General features: G+C 54.6%; 1 protein-coding gene across 3 annotated transcripts; it reads left to right on the top strand.

Annotated features, from left to right (window-relative positions):
• Positions 1-111: 111 nt before the first annotated feature.
• PPP1R13L (protein phosphatase 1 regulatory subunit 13 like) lies at positions 112-16,197 on the top strand. 3 transcript variants are annotated; one of them, XM_036013037.1, is made up of 13 exons: positions 112-190; positions 5,749-5,825; positions 5,914-6,056; positions 6,443-6,956; positions 7,049-7,147; positions 7,242-7,333; positions 7,631-8,087; positions 9,468-9,922; positions 12,284-12,415; positions 12,525-12,658; positions 12,768-12,934; positions 14,390-14,589; positions 15,593-16,197. In XM_036013037.1, the coding sequence occupies exons 2-13, from the start codon at positions 5,771-5,773 to the stop codon at positions 15,629-15,631; spliced, it is 2,487 nt and encodes an 828-aa protein (XP_035868930.1). In that variant the 5' UTR covers positions 112-190; positions 5,749-5,770; the 3' UTR covers positions 15,632-16,197. The 3 variants fall into 3 exon arrangements, with proteins under 3 accessions (XP_035868930.1, XP_035868929.1, XP_035868931.1); XM_036013036.1 differs by lacking the exon at positions 112-190 and adding an exon at positions 1,126-1,535; XM_036013038.1 differs by lacking the exon at positions 112-190 and adding an exon at positions 5,039-5,117.
• Positions 16,198-21,566: the final 5,369 nt, after the last annotated feature.

Raw genomic sequence — 21,566 nt, 5'->3', positions numbered from 1 at the left:
ATCTGCTCGCTAGAGAAGCTGATTCGATGTCTAGCGGGAGGTAGAGCCCCACCTGGTCCCGGCGGGAATCTCCCTTAGTCTCACAGACATTATTTGCGCCAACGTCGCCTTAAAGGGGCAGTCACACTGATAGGACCTAACTCTTAAAGAGACAGGAAGGTCGATTGGTCTGAAATTCTTAAAGAGATAGGTAAGAGTCTTGGTTGGCAGGGCTGTGCTTTCTGAATTACAGTCCCTTCTAGGGAGGCCCAGATGCCTCGGAAGTTAAGATCTCGAGTGGGAGGAGTGGGGAAATGGAGGAAAGGGGTCTTTTCTCCGGAGGGTTTGAATTATCATCCAGGGGCGGGGCGTCTGGATTTGGGGGAGCGGGAAACATACGGGGCGGGGCCTCCAGACTCTGGAGCCAGTCCCGAGTGGGGCAGTGCAGGCTGAAGGGTAGGACTTGGGGGTCCAGAGAGGGGTAGATGTCCCGGAGGATTTATTCACTTGCGGAGGGCACATTCCCGAAGGCCTTGAAGAAGGGAGAGGGAGTAGATTAGAGCCCCTTCCGGGACCCGGGGCGCGTGTAAACAGCTACACGTGGGCCCAGATTTGGGGGACGCGTCCACGCCCCTTCCAACAGTTACAGCATAGAGTGGGGCAGCGGGCGGAGCCGGGAGACAGCGGCTAGACAGGGTGACCCAACTGCATTCCTAGCCAGTGTGTCAGCGCCGCTTCCCGCCCCCTCTGCCGAGATTTCGGATCCTACTCCTGAATTGGGGTACCCCCCTTTTCAAAGACAGCAGCTTCCCAGAGCGGAGGGAGGGTCATCGTGGGATCGCGGGACAGTTCCCGTGCGTGGGCGAAACACAGGGACTTCGCCCCTGCGGGCTCCCGGACTACAATTCCCAGAGGACGCGAGGAAGGGAGGTGCCAGACCTACGTCCTGAAACGCTGCTAGGAATTGTAGTCCCAGCCTTGGGCGCCGTTGCTGGGAAATCCTGTCAAGATCCAACCCACCCTTTTTACCGACTGGGAGACTGAGGCTCAGAGACCGGAGGGGGTACTGATTTAGCGAGGCTCTCTTCTCTTTCTAGGGGCGTGGCCTGTGAGTCTCCCCCCAGCCTCTAACCTTCTACGCCTTTGGTGGTGTGCAAATCTTCATAAAAGAAGGGGGAAAGTGAGCCGGGAGGGATGGGCAGGGACTCAGGAGTTCGTCACCCGCAGCCGCAGAGAGGTAGAAGGCGGGGACTCTATTTCCGTGGCCAGGTGGCCCTAGGCTTCTGGGCCTCGCCCTTCCTGCCTGTGAAATGGACTTCACATGACTGCTGATGGGAATGGCTCAGTCTGCGCGCTACTCCTCCGGGACTACAAGTCCCAAGGTGCTGGAGGCGACCCCGGCTCCCCCGCCCCTCCGGGACCCGCCTCCCTCCAGCCGGAGTCACGTTGTCTAACCTGTTCCCGGAGCCTGCCCCGCCCCGTCCTCGGCTCCCCGCCGCCGGAGTCGGAGCCGGAGCTGGAGGAACCCCCCTGGTGCCAGGATCTGCCCCGGATCCGTGAGTTTCACCCCCCTGGGGTCCAGCGGCTCCAGGAGAGCAGACACCCGCGTCTCTGGAAGGACTGGGAGGGGACTCGGACGCAGGGTCCCAGCGCGGAATTAGGGGCGCGCAGACGCCAGGGTGCGTGGAAAGAGAACTCGGATACCTGATGTACTGAGCAGAAGGAAAGGGAGCCTAGATGCTTGCGTTCTTAGAATAGAGGGTCCGACGCCGCGGTCCTGGAGTGTGTTAGGGCTGGGACTCCTGAGCTCCTCGAATTGGGGGCTCTCGGAACCCTGAGTTCTTGACCAGAATTGAGATACAAGATGCCTGAGTCTTGGACAGAAATGGGAGGCTCAGATGGCTGGGGCTCTGGAACTGGGCGGCCATCCCTACTGCCCTCCTGTTCTCCCCTGAGCCTGTAGGTCTCTGAGAAGAATTAGGGGTGGGGTGGGGATAGTGGAACCCGGGTCGCTGAAATGGAGCAAGACAAATACCACCCTCTGCAGACTGTGTCCCTGCCTCCTCCCACCCTTTCCGGCTCTGGGATGGGATGGGGGCTGGCGGGGGGAGGACAGGGGCAGCTCTACTACCCCTTTTGTGCCGCTGGGTGATTCCCAACATGTCATTAACCGAGGCGTCAGACCTGCCTAACCAGAGAAGGGACCTCCGCCCCAGAGCGCCCCCTGGCACGGGCGTGGTGCCTCCGATTGCCCCATGGAGGTGGGAGACAGCTAGGGTTTGCAGAGGGCAGGCGTTCCAGATAGAACCGAGGGCAGAATTCCAGAAGGTGGGGTTGGATTCTGGGAGGCTCGCACGGCTGGCCAGTACACGGTCCTTACACAGAGAGGATGGGAGTACATCGAGGCTTAGAGGTCAGAGTTGAGGCGGGGTGAAGGTTTGGGCCCCTCTCCCTCTGCAGTTCTGGGGTGCAGAATTCCATCCATACCCACCAGATTTCTGACTAACCTTCCTCATAGGGGTTCCTTGCCCTGACCCTGAGGTGAGAAATGTCACCTCCACCCCCAGCTCTCTGACCTGAGGTAGCGTGGGAGATAAGGGAGGCATAGAGGCTAATTCTGGAGGCGTGTGTCTGTCCTTGAAGCAAGCGGAGGGCAGGGCCCGGCACCTCCCTCTATCTGTCTTCCCTTTCTCTCCACCCCCTGTGTTGAGTGAAGGGATTAAACCAAGGGTGGGGGGAGGCCGGCATCTCTGAAGAGAGCAAGAACTTCCTAAAAGTCTAGGCTTGATGGGCATTAGGCGATAGCCTGCGATGACATTAACAATAATAACCACCGCTGCCAAGACAACTCACGCACGCCAGGCCCAGGCCCAGGGCGGCTGGGGAGACCGGATGGTTCCCATTGTCCCGGGCAACCATTCAGGGCTGTCAATTCCAATGTGGTTTGCTGGCCCCCACCTCAGGGAATGACTTCTCCCTACTCCGGTGGGGAAACTGAGGCTGGAGAGCAGACACAGCCCACACCCTGGGCTTTTGCCACCTTCTGTCTGGAACCTTCCAGGGTTCCTCATGTCCCCGTCCTTACATTGTTGTGGATGACCCCTGGCAGGGACTCAGGAATGTACGTGGAGCGCTCAGGGCTCAGGAAGCCAAGACTCCAGAGATCAAAAAGCAGGGCCTCTAGAATCTCAGAAAGAGTTGAAAGAGCTGTTTTTGCAGGGGGAATAGTACTTCGGGTATTAAGCCCTCATTCTTAATGACCAGCACAGGAAGGCGGTAATGAAGAACCCTGTGTGTGTGAACTTCATTTGGTGCCCTGCACCATTCTAAAATAATCACTGTACCTAAATGACATTACTCAAATCTCACACCCCTTTGAGGTGAAGGTATTAAACCCCCCATTATACATATGAGGAAACTGAGGCACAGAGGCTTAGAGAGGGGACGTCCTAGCCATTCCACAGCTGGCTGCAGAGAGGGAAACCAAGTCCCAGAGAGGGTGGGGACACTCCCAGCGTCCGTCTGTCCGCACAGAGCTGTAGGATTACAGCCTGGCACTCTGACCTGGTTTCTGCTGAGGATGATTCTTCCAGGAAGTGCCCACTCCCTCCTGTCCGGATTCTTAACCGAAAGAACCTGCCTGGGGTGCAGAGAAGGCCTGGAAAAGAGAGCTAGGGCGGATGGGAGGGGAGAAGCGGAAGCTGTGCCGGGCCGGGGCAGGGGGGGGGGCGGGGGGGGGGGGTTGGAGAGGACCTGGAGGTGGAGGGCAAGGGCCTGGGAGCCCAGGCACCACCGGCGCCGCCCTCACGCCCCGCCCGACCCCTGCTCCCCTGCCGCGGGAGGTTTCGCACCTGCCCGGACCCGCAGCGCATTCCCGGGGTCTGAGCTCAGGAGCTGTCCGCCCGCTGGGCTGGGGGTCGGGCCGTCACCCGGAGCGCCCCCTGGCGGTCCCGACTGTCCCTGGGTCCGCACCAGCCGCGGGTCGGGCCCCACGCCCAGCCTAGGCATTTCCTCCGAGCCAGAGGATGTCAGCGTGGGACCTGAGAGTCTTAGAAATCTGGAAATCAGGACATCCTGAAAAGAACCGCTTGCTGCCTTCAGTGCTGGCATCGGGGGGGCTGCATTGAATTGATCCGTTTTCATATTTTACCAGACACTTATAGAATGTTTCCTGTCTCTCTGAGACTCTAAAAGACCAGAGTTTTGACTTCCGTTGTCTCTGCCGTCTGAGGCGTTAATTCCTCTTGGCACCTTCTGGCCGGTTGGGTCCTCACCATGGTTCTCGGGGGTAGACTGCTGTTCCTCCTCATTTTATAGATCAGGAGACCGAGGCGGTCTCGTCAGGGTGGGGCAGTGGGACCACCAGCTTAGGACCCTGGAAGCCTGGCTCCTGCCTTCTGCTCTTGGCCACTGTGCCACACCACACAGCCCCCCAGACTTGGAGGACAGTGGGGTCCTCGGACAGAGTAAACGTGGTGCAGGAGGATGGGCAACCCAGGCTAGCCAAATTGGAGAATTCTAGAATGTTCCAAAGACAGAATCTTGGACTCAGAACTTTCCAACAGTAGACTTTCAAGCTGAAGGTTTTTTTGGTTCTGTGGAACAATCTCAAGGTCCTTACAGTGTTAGAATCTAGGCTGCTGAGAGATTGAAGAGGCCTCTCAGAACAGCTGATTTACTTCCTCCCTTCACTACTGGGGAAACTGAGGCCCAGGAAGGAAAGGGGACATGTTGCCCAAGGTTATACACTCCCAACACACCCAAACAAGCCACCAGCTCCAACAGGTTCTGTTCTGAGGCTTCTCAGACAGAAGCCGGGATCAGCATGCCCCAGCCTGCCCCACTGCCCACGCCTGCACCGCCAAAGCCACGCGGTACGTGAAGGCTGGGGAAGTGGCAGAGCTGGTGGGCGTGGCGGCTACTGTGGGGATGGGGATAGTGCTGGCCTAACTGGTTCCTGCTGGCCTGTGGGCCGATGACCACAGCAGCCCAGCCTTCCCTGGCCACTTCCCTGTTCTTCCTGTGAATGCTGGGTCCCTGTGAACTAGTCCCTCTGGGTGAGGACTGGGGACAGGGGACAGGAAGCTGAGTGATCCCTCTGGGACCCTTCCATTCTGGTGGAGACAACCCAAAATAAGGTAGATTCAGGTGTGAATCCTAGCAGCTCCAGCCTCTTGCAAGGTGACCTTGAACAAAGTCTCTGGGCCCTGCTTTCTTGCCTGTTATGCTGATCTGACCGTCGGATGAGGTATTGGGTGCAAAGCAGTTGGCACAATTCTAGGAGGCAGTGGCGCATCGATAAATGATTGTTTTATTTTATCGTATCAAGCCACCAGCCCAGACCCTGGTGCTCAGTAGGCAGCACAATTATTATTTATTGAAATATCCTCAGCACCTAGCTCAGTGTCCCCTGACCCATGGGAGGCATTCATTAATCAATAGATATTCTCATTGCATCCTCTGTTCACCATAATGCCTGGCACATAGTAGGCAATCAATGCATTACCTTTTGAAGGAAGGATTCGAGTCTTATTAGGGCTGCAGCACATGGACAAGGAGTCATGTGAAGAGTGAATTGACCCGCGTCTCCCAGGAGGGTTTTGAAGGAGTTGGCCTTTCCCAGCCAGGGACGTGGAGGGGCATAGCGCTTCCAGTGGAAGGAACTAGCAGAGTAAAGGCGCTGTCCTGCTCCGCTCGGCCGGCTTTGGGCGCCCTGAGGGGCGGTGTCAGAGAAGACTCATCTCCCTCCCTCGCCCCCCACCAACGCAGGCGCCCCGCTCCGGCAGGCACCATGGACAGCGAGGCATTCCAGAGCGGAGGGGACATTCTGGACCTGAACTTCCAGTGTGAGCTTGGGAGGGTGGGGGGCGGTCGGGGGCGGAGTCGGGCCCTTACCTGGAGGCCCGGTCCTTACCTCCGCTTCCACCCGCCCAGCTCTGGCCATGAAGCATATGGACTTGAAGCAGATGGAGCTGGACACGGCGGCGGCCAAGGTCGACGAACTGACCAAACAGCTGGAGTCGCTGTGGTCAGACTCTCCGACGCCACCTGGCTCTCAGGCTGGAGCCCCCCCTAGGGTGAGCCTGCTGGCCTGGTCCCCATCGTGCCCCCACCACCACCACCAAAGTCCGCTTCTTTCTGCCTGGAGTTCAGGCAAGGCTGGCGGGTAGCGTTGTGTGGGTTGTGAGTGATTTAAGGACACTTTAAAAAGGGGACCAGTGGAAGTGGACCCCCAAGAGGACCCGCGGAAGGAAAATGGCCTTTTTCTAAGCGGCTCCAAAGCGCTGTGTGGGTGGGCTGGCCTCCGTCTTGATTTCAGGGCTCTGCCCCCAACAGCCCTCCTGGGGTGTCAGTTCCTGAACCTCTAGCCCCTGTCCGACCTGCCTGGGTTGATTTTCGATGACCAATTGTGACCTGCTCCCAACCCTCTATTAACGTCTGCATTGACCCCTCAATGTCCCAGCCTCAGATGCTCCGGTATAGCTCCAGCCCGGTCTCCGAGCCTTTCAGCAGCCGCGGGTCCTCCTGGAGGGCGACCAGCGACGGCACAGACACCCCGTTCGGACGCTCTGAGAGCGCCCCGACTCTGCTCCCCTACAGCTCGCTGTCCGCTAAGGGCCGGCCGTCATCACCGCGCACCCCGCTGTACCTGCAGCCAGACGCCTACGGCAGCCTGGACCACGCGCCCTCGTCCCGGCCCCGCGCCTTCGATGGCGCAGGCGGCTCCCTTGGCCGTGCGCCTTCCCCACGGCCCGGCTCGGGCTCGCTCCGCCAGCAGGGTCCCCCCACGCCCTTTGACTTCCTGGGCCGCGCCAGCTCCCCCCGTGGCAGCCCCCTGGCCGAGGGACCCCAGGTCTTCTTCCCGGAACGCGGGCCCTCGCCGCGCCCGGTGGCGGCCTACGACGCGCCAGCTGCCTTTGGGAGCCCCCTGCTGGGCATGGGCAGCAGTGCCCTCGCCCCGCCTCTGCGCGCCCAGGGTAAACCCCGGGGTCGAACTTGAAGCTCCGGGGTGGGGTGAGGGACCCGGGGCTAGCAGCCTCTCGAATTCTCATTTGCCACCTTCCCCCAGATGACCTAATGCTGCGACGGCGGCCTCCCAAAGCCTGGAACGAGTCAGACCTGGACGTGGCGTATGAGAAGAAGTCTTCCCGGACAGCCAGCTACGAACGTCAGTGATGGGAGGCTGGGGAGAGTGTGGGGGGTGCTAGCAGGGCGATACTCAGACCCTAATGATCCGCCCCCCCCCCCCCGCCCCGTCACAGGCCTAGACGTCTTCACGAGGCCCTCCTCACCGAGCCTGCAGCTGCTACCTTGGAGAGAGAGCAGTCTGGATGGGCTGGGGGCCGCCGGCAAGGTGAGCGGAAGAAGAAGCTTGTGGAGGGGGCTGGTAGGCAAGAGAGGGGAGCGGGGTCAGGGCTGGCCTCCCCCTCCAGGCCGTGCCCCCCATATTCTGGGCCCTTCCTCAAGCTCATCCTTCTTCGTCCTGGATTTCCAGCCCTTCCTTCCCTCCTCCCCTCACTCTCTCCAGCTTCCCTCACGCCCGTCTCTCCGTTCTCATCTTTTGCCTTGCCTTCCCTTAGCATTCCCCTACCTTTATCTTCCTCCCGCCTGAGCCCCTTCGTCCTTCCCTCCTTCCCTCTTTCTCCCCCAGGACAACCTCACCAGCGCCACCTTGCCCCGCAATTACAAGGTCTCCCCTCTGGCCAGTGACAGGCGTTCCGATGTGGGCAGCTACCGCCGATCGCTGGGCTCCGCAGGGCCATCGGGCACTTTGCCCCGGAGCTGGCAGCCTGTCAGCCGCATCCCCATGCCCCCTTCCAACCCCCAGCCCCGCGGCGCCCCCCGCCAGCGCCCCATCCCCCTCAGCATGATATTTAAGCTGCAGAACGCCTTCTGGGAGCACGGGGCCAGCAGAACCATGTTCCCTGGCTCCTCCATCTCCAGAGCTCCTCCACCTAAAATGCCTCCCCAGCCCCAGGCACCACCCCAGCCCCAGCCCCAGCAACAGCCCCAGCTGCCCCCGCAGCCCCAGTCACAACCACAGCCCCAGCCTCAGCCCCCGCCCCCTGCCCCAGTGCCCCAGATCCCCCAACAAACCTGGAGTGAAGGTGAGTCTGCAGTTGGGGTTCCAGAGGGCTTGGTGAAGGGAGGGCAAATGACTGGGGACGCGACCAGCAGGGGGCGCCATCACGGCCAAGCATCTGTTTTCAGACCCGCTCCCTGCTGAGAGCTAGGCCCCACAAGCTTGGGAGTTTGCTGGGGAGCTAGGTACAGACAGCGCAGTGGCTAAGCACGGACTGGAGTCAGACTGCTTGGCACCATGCTGTGTGACCTGGGCAAGTCACTTAACCTCTCCAGACCTCAATTTCCTTGAGTGTAAAAGATGATGATAGAACCTATCTTATTGGGGATATGGTATTAGATTATTTAATCCATATAAAGTCCTTAGAATAAGGCCTGATGTATAGGTGGCTTATCACAATCATATTCGTTATGACAATTATTAATATGTTCTGGTGTGAGACCAGTACAGGGCTTGGAGGTAGCAGATTGGGTTTTGAGCCCTTCTCCACCACAGACTTGCTGTGAGACTCAGGATAAATTAGTTAACCTATCAGAGCTTTAGTTTTCTCATCTGTGAAGAGAGGTTGAGCCCTGGCTGGTGTGACTCAGGGGACTGAGTGCCGGCCTGCAAATCAAAGGGTCACCAGTTCGATTCCCAATCAGGGCACATGCCTGAGTTGCAGACTACGTCACCAGTAATAGGGGGGAGGGGTGTGAGAGTCAGCCACACATTGATGTTTTTCTCCCTCTCTTCTCTCTCTAAAAATAAATAAATAAATAAATAAATAAAATCTTTAAAAAAAGAGAGAGAAAGAGGTTGACAATATTTACCTCACAGACTGTGATGGGCATTTAATGTATAATAACGTATAGACAGTGATTGTTATTGTGCCTGCCTGCTTTAAGAGCTGTGATGGAGAGGAATCAGGCTGATAGAAGAGACCACCACAGCCGGGATCCTAGTTCCAGCAGGAGTTTTCTCTGCCTGCTGTGTCAGGAGGGAGAATTCTTAGAATCTTAGATCATCAGTCGACCTTGATGGTGGGAGTACGGAGTCAGAGGGCGGTGACCAAATCCACACTGTATGTCATCGGGCAGCTGGCTTGCTCTCTGGGAGACCTGGCTTTTCCTTCCGTAACAAGATGATAGCCATATCTCCCTTATAGCGCAGTGAGGTGAGACTTCAGTAAGACAGGCACGTAAAGCACCAGCCTCAGGCTAAGTGCTTGGTAAATGGGACGTGTCATCATTGCATATTAGTCACAGCCCAGGGAAAGTGTAGCCCAGAGAGAGCAAGGAACTGCCCTGAGGTCACACAGCAAATCAGGTGCCTCTGGCAAGTTGTGGAAGTTGTAGGGAGGGAGTCTTGGGGGAGGGGGGTCTCCTGAGAACCCTTCCTCTGATTTGGCTCTTGTTCCCTCTAGGCACCACCAAAGCCCCTGCTGAGCTAGAGCCTGAACCAGAGCTGGAGGGGCTGCTGGCACCAGTGCTGGAAGCTGGCGATGTAGATGAAGGCACTGTGACTCGGCCACTCAGCCCCACGCGGCTGCAGCCAGCACTGCCACCCGAGGCACAGTCGGTGCCCGAGCTGGAGGAGGTGGCACGGGTGCTGGCAGAGATTCCGCGGCCCCTCAAACGCAGGGGCTCTATGGAGCAGAGCCCTGCCGTAGCCCTGCCCCCCACCCACAAGAAGCAGTACCAGCAGATCATCAGCCGCCTCTTCCATCGGCATGGCGGGCCTGGGGGGCCTGAGCCCGATCTGTCCTCCATCTCTGAGGGATCCGAGGCCAGGGCAGGGCCCCCCGCCCCTGCCCCACCAGCTCCCATGCCGCCCCCGGCCCCGCCCCAGAGCAGCCCCCCAGAGCAGCTGCAGAGCATGGTGAGTAATACAGGAGGTAAAGTGGGGAATATTAGCACAGGGGAGGTGCCCCTTCCTTTTTAGGACAGAACCTGGAAATTGCACATACCACATCTGCCACACCCTATTGGCTAGGAACCCAGCCCCTGGGGAGGCTGGGAAATGTAGTCTTTAATCTACTATGCCCAAGTTCAAAAGAAAGGTGGAACACATATGGAGGGCATCTGAAGGTCTTGGCCACCCAGACCTTTCCCTGCTCCTCTCCAATATCCCTGCACAGCCGCCAGGTCATCCTTTCAGGAATCATGAAGTCTTTTATTTTTATCAATTTGAGAGAGAGAGAGAGAGATCAATTTGTTGTTCCACTTATTTATGTATTCCTTGGTTGATTCTCGTATGTGCCCTGACTGAGGATTGAACCTGCAACCATGGTGTATCAGGACAATGCTCTAACCAACTGAGCTACCTGGCTAGGAACTGTGGAGTCTTACACCCTGGAAATAGGTGCATCTTGGCAAGCAGAGGGTTCATTCTGGGACCTGAAAATCCTGTCTGAATCAAAGCAGTCACCATTTCACTCCCTGGTCACCGCACAGGCTCTTGTGCCTGCCTTCTTTGGAAATCTCCTCTCTCCTTTTATGCCTCCACAAGCCCACACCATGGCTAGAAATGGCCCAGCCAGCTCGGACTCAAAATGACCTCTTAGCTCAAGCCCACAGGGTCCTCTGAGTCTACTTGGAACGGCTTGCATTCCAGTTTCCGAGAGCAAGTCTCTGGCTGCCAAGACTGTGGGTGCTGGGGTTAAGTGTCCAGCTAAGTTGCCTGGGTTCAGATCCCAGCTCCACAGCGCTAACCAGCTGTGCAACCTTGGGCAAGACACTTAGCCTCTCTGGGCTTCGATTTTCTCATCTGTAAAATGGGGATGAGAACCACCATAGGGCTGCTGTGAGGGTTACATGTTAGCATACTGTGTAGAATAGTGCCTGGCACTTAACTGTTAATCACTATTACTGCTGTTAACATTTGGCCAGAGGAGGAGCTCCTGCTGGATCTCGTCCAGTCCCTGCGTCTTGGCTGGGGGCGGGGGGCGGGGGTGTAGTCACGTGGCACAGTCCTGATTGCTCAGTGTGGGGAGATGGAGGAAGGGGAACAATTCCCACAGAAGAAGTGGGGGCACCCCAAAATGCCTACTCCTGAGGGTGAAATAAAAACCATTGAGGCTTAGGATCTTGAAATCAAGAATGAAAGAATGACTTTGTCTTGAAATGGTCCAGTTGCCTCAACGTAGAATCACAAAATCTTGGCCACGAAGAAACTTGCAAACCCACAGAATTTGAGAATTCAGCCCTGGCTTCACAGTCTCGGAACAGTTCCGGAAGCCGCAAGCCCTGGAGGTTTGAAGGCTAAGATCTTAGAATTAAAAAGTAATATAGGGCCTGGTTATTACTGGATCTTAAAGTCCCCAAAACTGAAAATGAAAGACTCATCATTTGAGTCACAAAGTCACAGATTGGTGCACTAATATGTTGTTACACAGGTTTACATTTTAAATGGTTACTTCCACTAGAAAGGAGTAGCCAAACACCATAGAAACCTGGAAGAAATAGATAAGACTATTAGAATGAAGAGGTCAAAATCACAGCACTCAGAGAGAGAACCATGACTTAACATTTTGAGTATTTCCTTCCACTCCTTTGGGAGGAAATCCTGACTATATGACAGTCAAGTTCTCAATCAGAGAATCTTGGGAACGCCACGTTCCGGGTCCTCAGCAGCACAAATGGCACAGCTTAGCGTGTCTGGACTTCCAGCATTTTGGGAACTTGAAATAACTAACTGAGCATCAGGCTTTTGGAATCGGTGGCTTTTGAGATCTCCGAATTCCAGAACCTGGAACTTAATCGACATCAAAGACCAGAATCCCAAATGCTTCATGCTCAGAATAAATGAATCTCTTGAAAACCAAAAACAAGAAAGCACAAGGAGTATATGGTAAATGCACCATTCCAAACATCTGGAATTAGCTTTTGGTGATATTTTGTCACGTGTGTTTCCTAGCATTTATTTATTTTTTATTAAAAAAAATGGGACTGTGTGTGGATCGAATTTCTGGCTTCTACAATCATCCACTTGATTAACTCCCAGCTTCCTCCCAGTTCTCAAAGCCCAAGATTTCCAAATCACTGGATTCCCTGGCTTGTAGGGGACCAGGCAACGCAGAACTGAGTGAGCCACCTCCCCCGCCACAGTCTGCTGAGGCGGCTACCGCCTGGTCCCTGAACCTCTGTTTCCCCCTTTGGGTAATGGGTATGTTAACAGTCCCCCCGCCCGCCCCCCCCCCCCCCCCCGAAAGCCACTGAGGTCCTCCACCCTGCCCCCCAGGAGATGCGCTCGGTGCTAAGGAAAGCCGGATCCCCTCGCAAGGGCCGTCGAGCTCGTCTCAACCCGCTGGTGCTTCTTCTGGACGCCGCGCTGACCGGGGAGCTGGACGTGGTGCAGCAGGCGGTGAAGGAGGTGAGCGCTGCGGGAGGGAGAGCCGGGCTGGCGCGGCAGGGGACGCGGGCGCGCAGGCGAACCGGAGGGCGGCGGGTTTCTGAGCCTCTTGGTCTTCTGGCCCGCCCAGATGAACGACCCAAGCCAGCCCAACGAGGAGGGCATCACGGCCCTGCACAATGCCATCTGTGGCGCCAACTACCCCATCGTGGACTTCCTCATTGCTGCCGGAGCCAACGTCAACTCCCCCGACAGCCATGGCTGGTGAGCCAGGACTCCCGCGGAGCGGGGCGGGCGTAGGGCGGGACGGCGCTGAGGGCCTGGATCTCCTCGGGCAGCCGCGCGGCTGCTCACGCCTGCCTCCCACACCTAGGACACCGTTGCACTGCGCAGCTTCATGCAACGACACCGCCATCTGCACGGCCCTGGTGCAGCACGGTGCAGCCATCTTCGCCACCACACTCAGTGACGGTGCCACTGCCATCGAGAAGTGCGACCCCTACCGCGAGGGTTACAACGACTGCGTCACTTACCTGGCAGGTGTGAGGCAGCGGGGCTGGTGGGCTGGGCCACCTCTGGGGGAGGAGTCGTGGGCTCTTGGGCGCCCATCTAGCAGATGTTGGGAGTAGGGTACTCGGCAGACTGCCATTCATGTTCACCAGAGAGAGGACTTGGGGCCTGTCCCAACCATGTGCACAGGTAGCTTAAGAAGCAGTGGCAGGATGGACCACTTGTGCAAGTAGGGGTGGAGAGCAGAATGTTCTACCTCGGAGGAAGAGGGGGCTGTGGGGGCCTTGCCGCACAAGCTGGACCCCTGCAGGGAGGAAAGTGGTGGTGGAGATTGCGCAGTTCATCTGCTTTCTCACCTGGGGGTTGGGGAGTTGGGCGTTCCACCTATGCCACCTACCTGGCATAGATGGGGCAGGTGGGCTTTGCCCCCTGGGGGAGATACAGCAGCACACAGCTGGCAGGTGAGCAGGCCATGGCTTCTGTGGAGGCGCTTGGGGACTCTTCCACTGGTAGGGAGACATGAGCTGTACCCTACACCTCCAGGAGGGGGGCACATCACCTAACCAGGTGATGGAAGGGAGTAGGTAGGCTGTACCTACCCAAGGTCTGCAGTGCACACTTGGAGGGGCATGGCATTTGAGAGAGGAGCCTAGAGGGGATACATGAAGGAATGGCGGTCGGCTGTGGGGCCTGTCGCAACAGGGGATGAGAGCATGGGGCTGTATCATCTTCCTCGCAGGTGATGGGGCGGGCTGGGATTTGACCACCTGTGGGGAAGTAGACTGATCCCTGAAGAGAGGAAGGGCTGTGACCTTTGGGTGGGGGATTGGGCCATTACACCTTTGTCACAGGCAGTGTACATCCTACCTGTCACTGACACGGAGAGTTCTGTGAGGGTGAAGATTGGACAGCACAGCTGGGGGGCGGGGGGCGGGCAGAAATTGGAACTCGGGAGCCGAACCAGTGAAGAGGAAGATCATGGTGGACTGTGGAAGTTGGGTGTGGGTGGGCTGTACCATCTGGAGAAGTTATTGCAGCCTTTTTGGGGACTCCATCATTTGGAGAGGGGGAGCAGGGTGGACTGAACCTTCTGGAAAGGGGGCGATGGGGCCTCCTCCTGGGGGGAGCTGGAGTAGGGCTGTACCATCTGGATAAGAGGCTGTCCTCTGTGGAGATTGTACCACTAAAGTGAGGGCGGTGCAGACAACTGTCCCTGGAAGTGACACGGGGACCTGATGTACAAGAGGGAATGGGACCACTGACCCTGCCTCGGGGGTTGGCCCAGCTTGATGGACCCCAGTGTTCTCGAATTTGGAGACTGCCAGTCCCGGCAGCTGACTCCAGCTCAGGCCCCCCTGTGCAGACAGGGGTTCTCGACGGTTCCGGTGGTTCATCTCCCAGCGGGGCCGGTGCCCGACCCCAGGGCCTGCCCCTGTCCCCAGCGTGCCTTGTGTCCCTCACCACCCCTGCCGTTTTGGGTTCCAGACGTGGAGCAGAGCATGGGGCTGATGCACAACGGGGTGGTGTACGCGCTCTGGGACTACAGCGCCGAGTTCGGGGACGAGCTGTCCTTCCGCGAGGGCGAGTCAGTCACCGTGCTGCGGCGGGACGGGCCGGAGGAGACGGACTGGTGGTGGGCCGCGCTGTACGGCCAAGAGGGCTACGTGCCTCGGAACTACTTCGGGGTGAGTCCAGAGGCGCTATTGTGGGGCCCCCTGCTGGCCGCTTGAGGAAAGAGGCATTCCCACAGGAAAAAAAGGGGGGCGAGAGGGTGGGCGGGGTCAGAAGAGTCCATATCTTCCTGCGGGGGGGGGGGCGTTGAGGAAAAGGCCATTATAATAATGGGGGAGTAAAGGGAGAGCCCCTTGTGGCCCTTCACCAATACTGTCTTACTGGTTATTTGAATGGTTCATGCTCAAATATTCTTTTTTTTTTTTTTTTTTTAAGATTTTATTTATTTATTATTTTTACGGAGGGAAGGGAGAGAGAGAGAGAGAGAGAGAGAGAGAGAGAGAGAGAAAGAAACATCAATGTGTGGTTGCTGGGGGTTATGGCCTGCAACCCAGGAATGTACCCTGGCTGGGAATCGAACCTGGGACACTTTGGTTCCCAGCCCGCGCTCAATCCACTGAGCTACGCCAGCCAGGGCCCATGCTCAAATATTCTTAATATGCCCCCTAATTATATTAATGGGAGATAAAGAATGTATTTAGGCCAAGGGGAATGTATTTTAGTGGTGGGGGAAAAATTAAAGGGTTGTGTATTAAGGGTGAGGAAATTTTTATCCCACTGAGCTGGGCAGGGTGAGAAAGAACCCATTAATAAAATTATGGTAGAATTGAGGGAGATTCTACTAGGTTAGTGGAGGAGGTCAGGATGATCCCAGTATCTAGGAAAGAAGAAGATTCTTTTGGTTTTGGGGATCAGTGGAGGTGGTTCCCCACCGGACAGCCACGTGGTAGGGAGAGGCAATGTGGGAATGTTCCATCTCATCAATCAGGCTGCTCATTGGAAGGCTCCATGCAGTGCCTGACGGTGACAGGGGGCTCTGAGGACTCCAGAGCGGTGTGGGAGATGCTGAGGAAGAAATGGGATGATGGAGACTGCCTCGTGTTTGGGGTGGATGGGTGACTCCATTCAGCTTGGGGGTGGGAGCTCCTGGTGTCTGAAACTCTTGTCTTCCCTCAGCTCTTCCCCAGGGTGAAGGCCCAGAGGAATAAGGTCTAGCCGGAGAGAAGAATGTTTGCCGGGGAGCCAGGAGGAAGCAGCTTGGCCTTTGCTCCAGACCTCCGGCTCTATTACTGCTGCGCCACTAACCCTTCAGGGGCGGGATTCTTGCCCCCAGCTCTCTGCTTTCCTGGAAGCCCAGGGGAGAAGGAGAACCTTAGCCTTAAGTGTAGAAATCTGCCTTAGCTGTGGGAGGTCCCTGTGAGGCTGGGAATCACTGGGGGCAAGAGAGACTCCCCCTCCATTTGCCAACTCAGGCCCCCCCTACTGGACAAACCAGATACCATCCAAAGTGCCCCCCAATTCCCACTGCAGACACCTCCCCACACTCCTCAAAGCAAGTCAACCCACCATCCCAGTGGGACGGGCCACCTCCACTGGCTTTAGCTGGGAGTCACCTCTGCCCCCATTTCTCTCAGCAGCCTTTGCGGGGACCAGGTGAGGCACATGGGTGTGTCTACCAGGATCCCTGCTCCCGCTCTCCCCAACCACGTGCCTTCACACAGTGCCGGTTTGACAAGTGGGGAAGTTTTTCTTACTAAATAAAGGTAGTTTGCTGAATTCCATTCTGACTTGATAAATGATCTCCACTGTTCCTGTTTTTGGCAAAGCAGCCTTCATGTCACCTCTTCGTGTAAATCCAATCCTTCCTCTTTGATATTATAGTATGTCTAATAGTTCAATCGTCTGACATGAGGGACCATCACTTCTGTAATTTTTGCATCTGCTGACTATGATCACGGTGGATTTCTTCCTCCTGCATGTTGACATGAGTTGTGAGATCCTCTCTTGTCAGGCCTCCAGCTTCCAGGAATCCATGTGGCCTTGCTGAGAGCACGGCCCTGAAGGGTGATTTCCCTTTGCTTCTACCCCACTTCTTTCTTTCTTTTTAAAAAAGATTTTATTTATTTTTAGAGAGAGGAAGGGAAGAAGAAAGAGAGGGAGAGAAACATTAAAATGTGGTTGTCTCTCATACACCCCCTACTGGGGACCTGTCCCACAACCCAGGCATGTGCCCTGGCTGGGAATAGAACCTGTGACCCCTTAATTCACAGGCCAACACTCAATCCACTGAGCCACACCAGCCACGACCCACTTCTTTATTTCTTAAACTACTCCTTAAAGATTTTTGACAATGCATGAGCATCTATCTCTTCTGTATAGTCTCTGACAAATCATAAAGCTGCATCACCGTCATTGTCATTGCTGTCCAATACAATCACCACCAACTCCATGTAACTATTTAAATTTACATTCATTAACCCTGGCTGGAGTGGCTCAGTTTCCTAGACATCGTCCCACAAAGTGAAAGGTCATTGGTTCAATTACCGGTCAGAGCATATGCCTAGGTTGTGGGTTCAGTCCCCCCCCATGTTGGGGTGCATATGAGAGGCAACCAATCAGTGTTTTTCTCTCACACTGATGTTTTCTCCCTCTCCTTCTCACTCCCTACCCCCCTAAGAATAAATAAATAAATAAATGCATTTACATTAATGAAAATTAACCAAACATTTTAAGGGTTCAGTTCCACAGTCACACTAGCCACTACTGACTCTAGGGAAGGAGCCCTGTCCATGCCTTTTCCAGCTTCTGGGAGCTGCCTGCGTTCCTGGGCTCGCAGCCCCTTCCTTCTTCAAAGCCAGAGCTGGCGTCTCTCCCCTCTCTTTCATGGTCCCGTCTCCTTCTCTGACTCTCCTGCCTCTCTCTTTCATCTGTGAGGATCCTTGTGATTACACTGGACCCTCCCGAATCATTCAGGACGATCTCCTCATCTCAAGACCCTTAATTGAATCGCATTTGCAAAGTCCTTTCTGCCATGTGAACCAGCAAAGGAGACTGAGGGAATAAGGAGACAAGTCACTGCCCTCAAGTTCAAACACTGCCTGGACCTCTGGTGATATTAAGCAATTTTTAGTACTATTTTTGAGGTGTGCTAATGATATTGTGCTTATGTTGTTACAAAGAGTCTTTAAGATAGGGGTGTCAAACTTATTTTCACTGGGGGCCACACCAGCCTTGCGGTTGCCTTCAAAAGGTCGAATGTAACTTTAGGACTGTGTAAATGTAACTACTCCTTAGCAGTTAATCGAGAGCTTGGCGCTGCCACCGGGTAGAAACAAGGTGCCTGGCCGGATAAAACAAGGTGGAGGGCCGGATTCTGCCCACGGGCCTTATGTTTGCCACCTGTGCTTTAAGATACACTTTCTCAAATATGGATGGAATGACATGATATCCGGAATTTGCCTTAAAATAATTGACTAGCAGGCCCTGGCCAGGTGACTCAGTTGGTTGGAGCGTCTTCCATACACCAAAAAAGTCGTGAGTTCAATTCCCCGTCAGGGCACATACCCAGGTTGTGGGTTCGATCCCCGATTGGGGTGTGTTTGAGAAGCAACAGGTAGGTGTCTCTTTCACATCGATGTTTCTCTCTCTCTCTCTCAAATCAATAAAAGCATATCCTCAGGTGATGCTTTAAAAATAACAATAATTGACTGGTGGGAGGAAAAGCGTCTCGGGTGTAGACGAAGTTCAGTCCTGACTTAAAAACCAATGAAGCTCAGTGTGTGTGGAGCCTCATTACATTATGCTCTCGACTTTGGTGTCTGTTTGAAATTGTCCTTAATAAGCAGAAATGGGTAAATTGGCTTTTCTGTTTTCAGGGTAAACACATGGAATTTTTAAAAAGCGTAAGGAATGTGGTATGAGGTGATTCTTTTCCTAGTACAGACCTGCCCAAGGAAGAGGAAAAACCACTAGGGTCCGGGCAGTGGGTGTCACTGTGTGCATAGAGAGGGGAAGGGATCAGAGGAACCTGCTCAGAGGGACACTTGTGTTTGTGATGTTTCATTTTTCTAACCACTGAGATGGGAACTATGAAGTGAGTGTCCTGTTTATCTTAAAATCTTCTGAAAATGGCCCTGGCTGTCATAGCTCAGTGGATTGAGCGCAGGCCTTCAAACCAAAGGGTCGCTGGTTCGATTCCCAGTCAGGGCACATGCCTGGGTTGCAGGCCAGGTCCCCAGTGGTGGGGCTCATGAAAGGCAACAACGCACTGATGTTTCTCTTCCTCTCTCTCCCTCCCTTCATCTCTCCCTAAAATAAACAAAATCTTCTTTAAAAAAATCTTCTGAAAATGTTCAAATTCTATAGGAGGACAAATTAATGGAAAAGCATCTCCCATGTGTCCATCTTACATAAAAAAATCACAAATTCAAACAATTTGGCTTCTATTCACATGGAATGAACCTGCAGCGGGTTCCTGAGAACTCCTTCTTTTCTCTGCACCGCTTAACCACGGGGGCACGCTCTGGGAAACGTGACGTTAGGTGATTCCGTCATTGTGCAAACATCACAGAAGACGGACCTAGAGGATCTAGCCTACCATGTACCCGGGCAGTATGGTGCAGCCTGTGGCAGCCTGCACAGCATGTTACTGTATGATGCAGCACAAGGTTAAATCAAGCACAAACGAAAATGATGCAGTAAAGAGACCAGGTAAACATTTACAAGATATATGAGGCTGCTGTCTGCGTAACATGGCACAGCTGTACAGCACACATTTTTTATCATGGGAAAGAGTACACTCTAAAATAATAAAAAGTAGCCCTGGCTGGTGTGGCTCAGTGGATTGAGTGCCGGCTTGCAAACCAAAGGGTCACCGGTTCAATTCCCAGTCAGAGCACATGTCTGAGTTCCGGGACAGGTCCCCAGTAGGGGGCGTGTGAAAGGAAACACATTTCTGTTTCTCTCCTGCTCTCCTTCCCTTCTCCTCTCTCTAAAAATAAATAAATAAAATCTTTAAAAAACCTAAAATAATAAAAGTATAGTCCAGTAAACACACAAACCAGTACCATAGTCATTTATTATTATTATCGAGTATTATGTATTGTACTATACTTTTTAAAAAATCTTCATTTTTTTATATTCACTGGTTTTATCTTTTTTAAAAAAAGATTTTATTTATTTACTTTTAGGGAGAGGGGAAGGGAAGGAGAAAGAGAGGGAGAGAAACGCTGATGTGAGAGAGGCATCGACAGGTTGTTTCTCACACACCCCAACTGGGGATTGAACCCACAACCCTGGCATGTGCCCTGAGCAGGGATCGAACCTGCGACCTTTTAGTGTATGGGACAACACTCCAACCACCTGGGCCACCAGGCCAGGGCCTATACTATACTTTTACAACTGGCAGCACAGCGGGTGTGTTTGCTCCAGCCAGCATCACCACGAGCACATGGGTAGTGTGTGGGCAACCATGTTAAGGTGGCTATGACGTCACTAGGTGATAGACATTTTTCAGCTTCATTGTAATCTTACGGGACCTGCCATATATGTGGTTGATGGTTGACATGTCACATGACTGAATTTGTTTCCTACAGCTGTTGTAAGAAATGACCCCAAACTTGGTGGCTTAAAACAACACACACTTTTATTTTCACTTCTGAAGGTCAGGAGTCAGAACTCACTTTCACTGGGCTGACACACCAGGGTGTCGGCAGGGCTCACTCCCTCTGGATGGGCTGGGGGAGAATTGGTTAGTTCCCTTGCCTCTTCCAGCTTCCAGAGCTACATCACTTGCATTCATTGGCTCTGCCGCTCTCCTCCATCTTCAAAGACGGCAGTGGAGCATCTGGCTTCGGTGTCACATTGCCTCTGCCTCTGTCCAATCTCCCTCTGGTTCCATGTGGGAGCACCTGAATATCTCAAGATCCTTATCTTCACACCTGCAAAGTCCCTTTTGCCATACAAGGGGACACTCGCAGGGTCCAGGGATCACAACCTGCAGATCTTTGGGAACATTATTCAGCCTACCCGGGGAAAATTGCGATTTAAATAAGGTGGTCAAGGAAAGGCCTCAGAGAGAAAAGGATCTTTGAGGAAGGCTTGAGGGAGGAAGCCAGGCAGAGAGCTGGGAAGGAGGGTTCCACACAGCGGGAGGGGCAACTACAAAGGCCAAGAGGTCGCAGGAGGCAGTCATTCTAAGAAGGCTCCCCACCACCCTGCCTCCTGGTATTCCCGCCCTAGAGCATCCCATCCCCTGAGCATGCGCTGGAGGCAGTGATGTATCCTAAGGAAGGGAATACAGCAAAAGTGATGGACTGTGCCTTCTGACATAAGGTTATAAAGGACAGTGACTTCCATCTTTGCATCTATGTCTCTCTGGCTGTTCTTGCACTTTTGATGAAACCAGCTGCCCTCAGAGATGCCCCACGTGCCGGGGAACTGAGGGGCCTCCCAGCTCACAGCCAGCAAGGAAATGAATCCTGCCAGCAACCACTAGACAAGCTGAGTGCTGGACTATTGCCGAGTTGAGCTGGATGACTGCAGCTGTATTCAATTCCTGACATGCATAATAAATGCTGCTCTCCAACCATTACATCTGCGGGTAAGTTGTTGTACAGATTATCTAGCTAATGCAGGCCTAGTGCCCAGGTGGAAGAGCCAGGAGGCCGCATGGGGCTGGGAAGAGTGCATACGAAGGAGAACATTGGGAAATGATGTCAGGTAGGCGACGGGATATACAGTGTCTGGCGCTCGTAAATCCAATGCTCAAATTCATTTTATTTTATTCTTGGTTTGAAGATGTCCTCTTCCTTTCCTCCCTCCCCCCACTTGAAAGGAGTAGACAGGGTTGGGCTGGGGGAGCCCTGATCAGCCGCCTGACCCAGCCTGAGGGTGAGGAAGGGCTTCCTGGAGGAGGTGATGTCTTTTTGAGAATTGAAGGTGGGTAGCAAGAGTGAAGCAGGGCAAGGTTGGGGAGATGACGCACAGGCAAGAGGATGCCAGGAGGCAAGTGAAGAACACAGGACTAAGCGGCGAGATGGGGTTGGAATGGGAGTGGGAGCACAGACTTTTTCTAAGCAGAAGGCGTCCATCAGGGTTTATCCCCAACCACCCAACGTCACGTGGGTTTGCTCTTCCCAGTTTGTTCTGT

Source organism: Phyllostomus discolor, chromosome 12 (genome assembly GCF_004126475.2).
Source record: "Phyllostomus discolor isolate MPI-MPIP mPhyDis1 chromosome 12, mPhyDis1.pri.v3, whole genome shotgun sequence".
NCBI lineage: Eukaryota > Metazoa > Chordata > Mammalia > Chiroptera > Phyllostomidae > Phyllostomus > Phyllostomus discolor.
The sequence above is the reverse complement of the archived record's forward strand: the minus strand, read 5'-3'. Positions and strand labels throughout refer to the sequence as shown.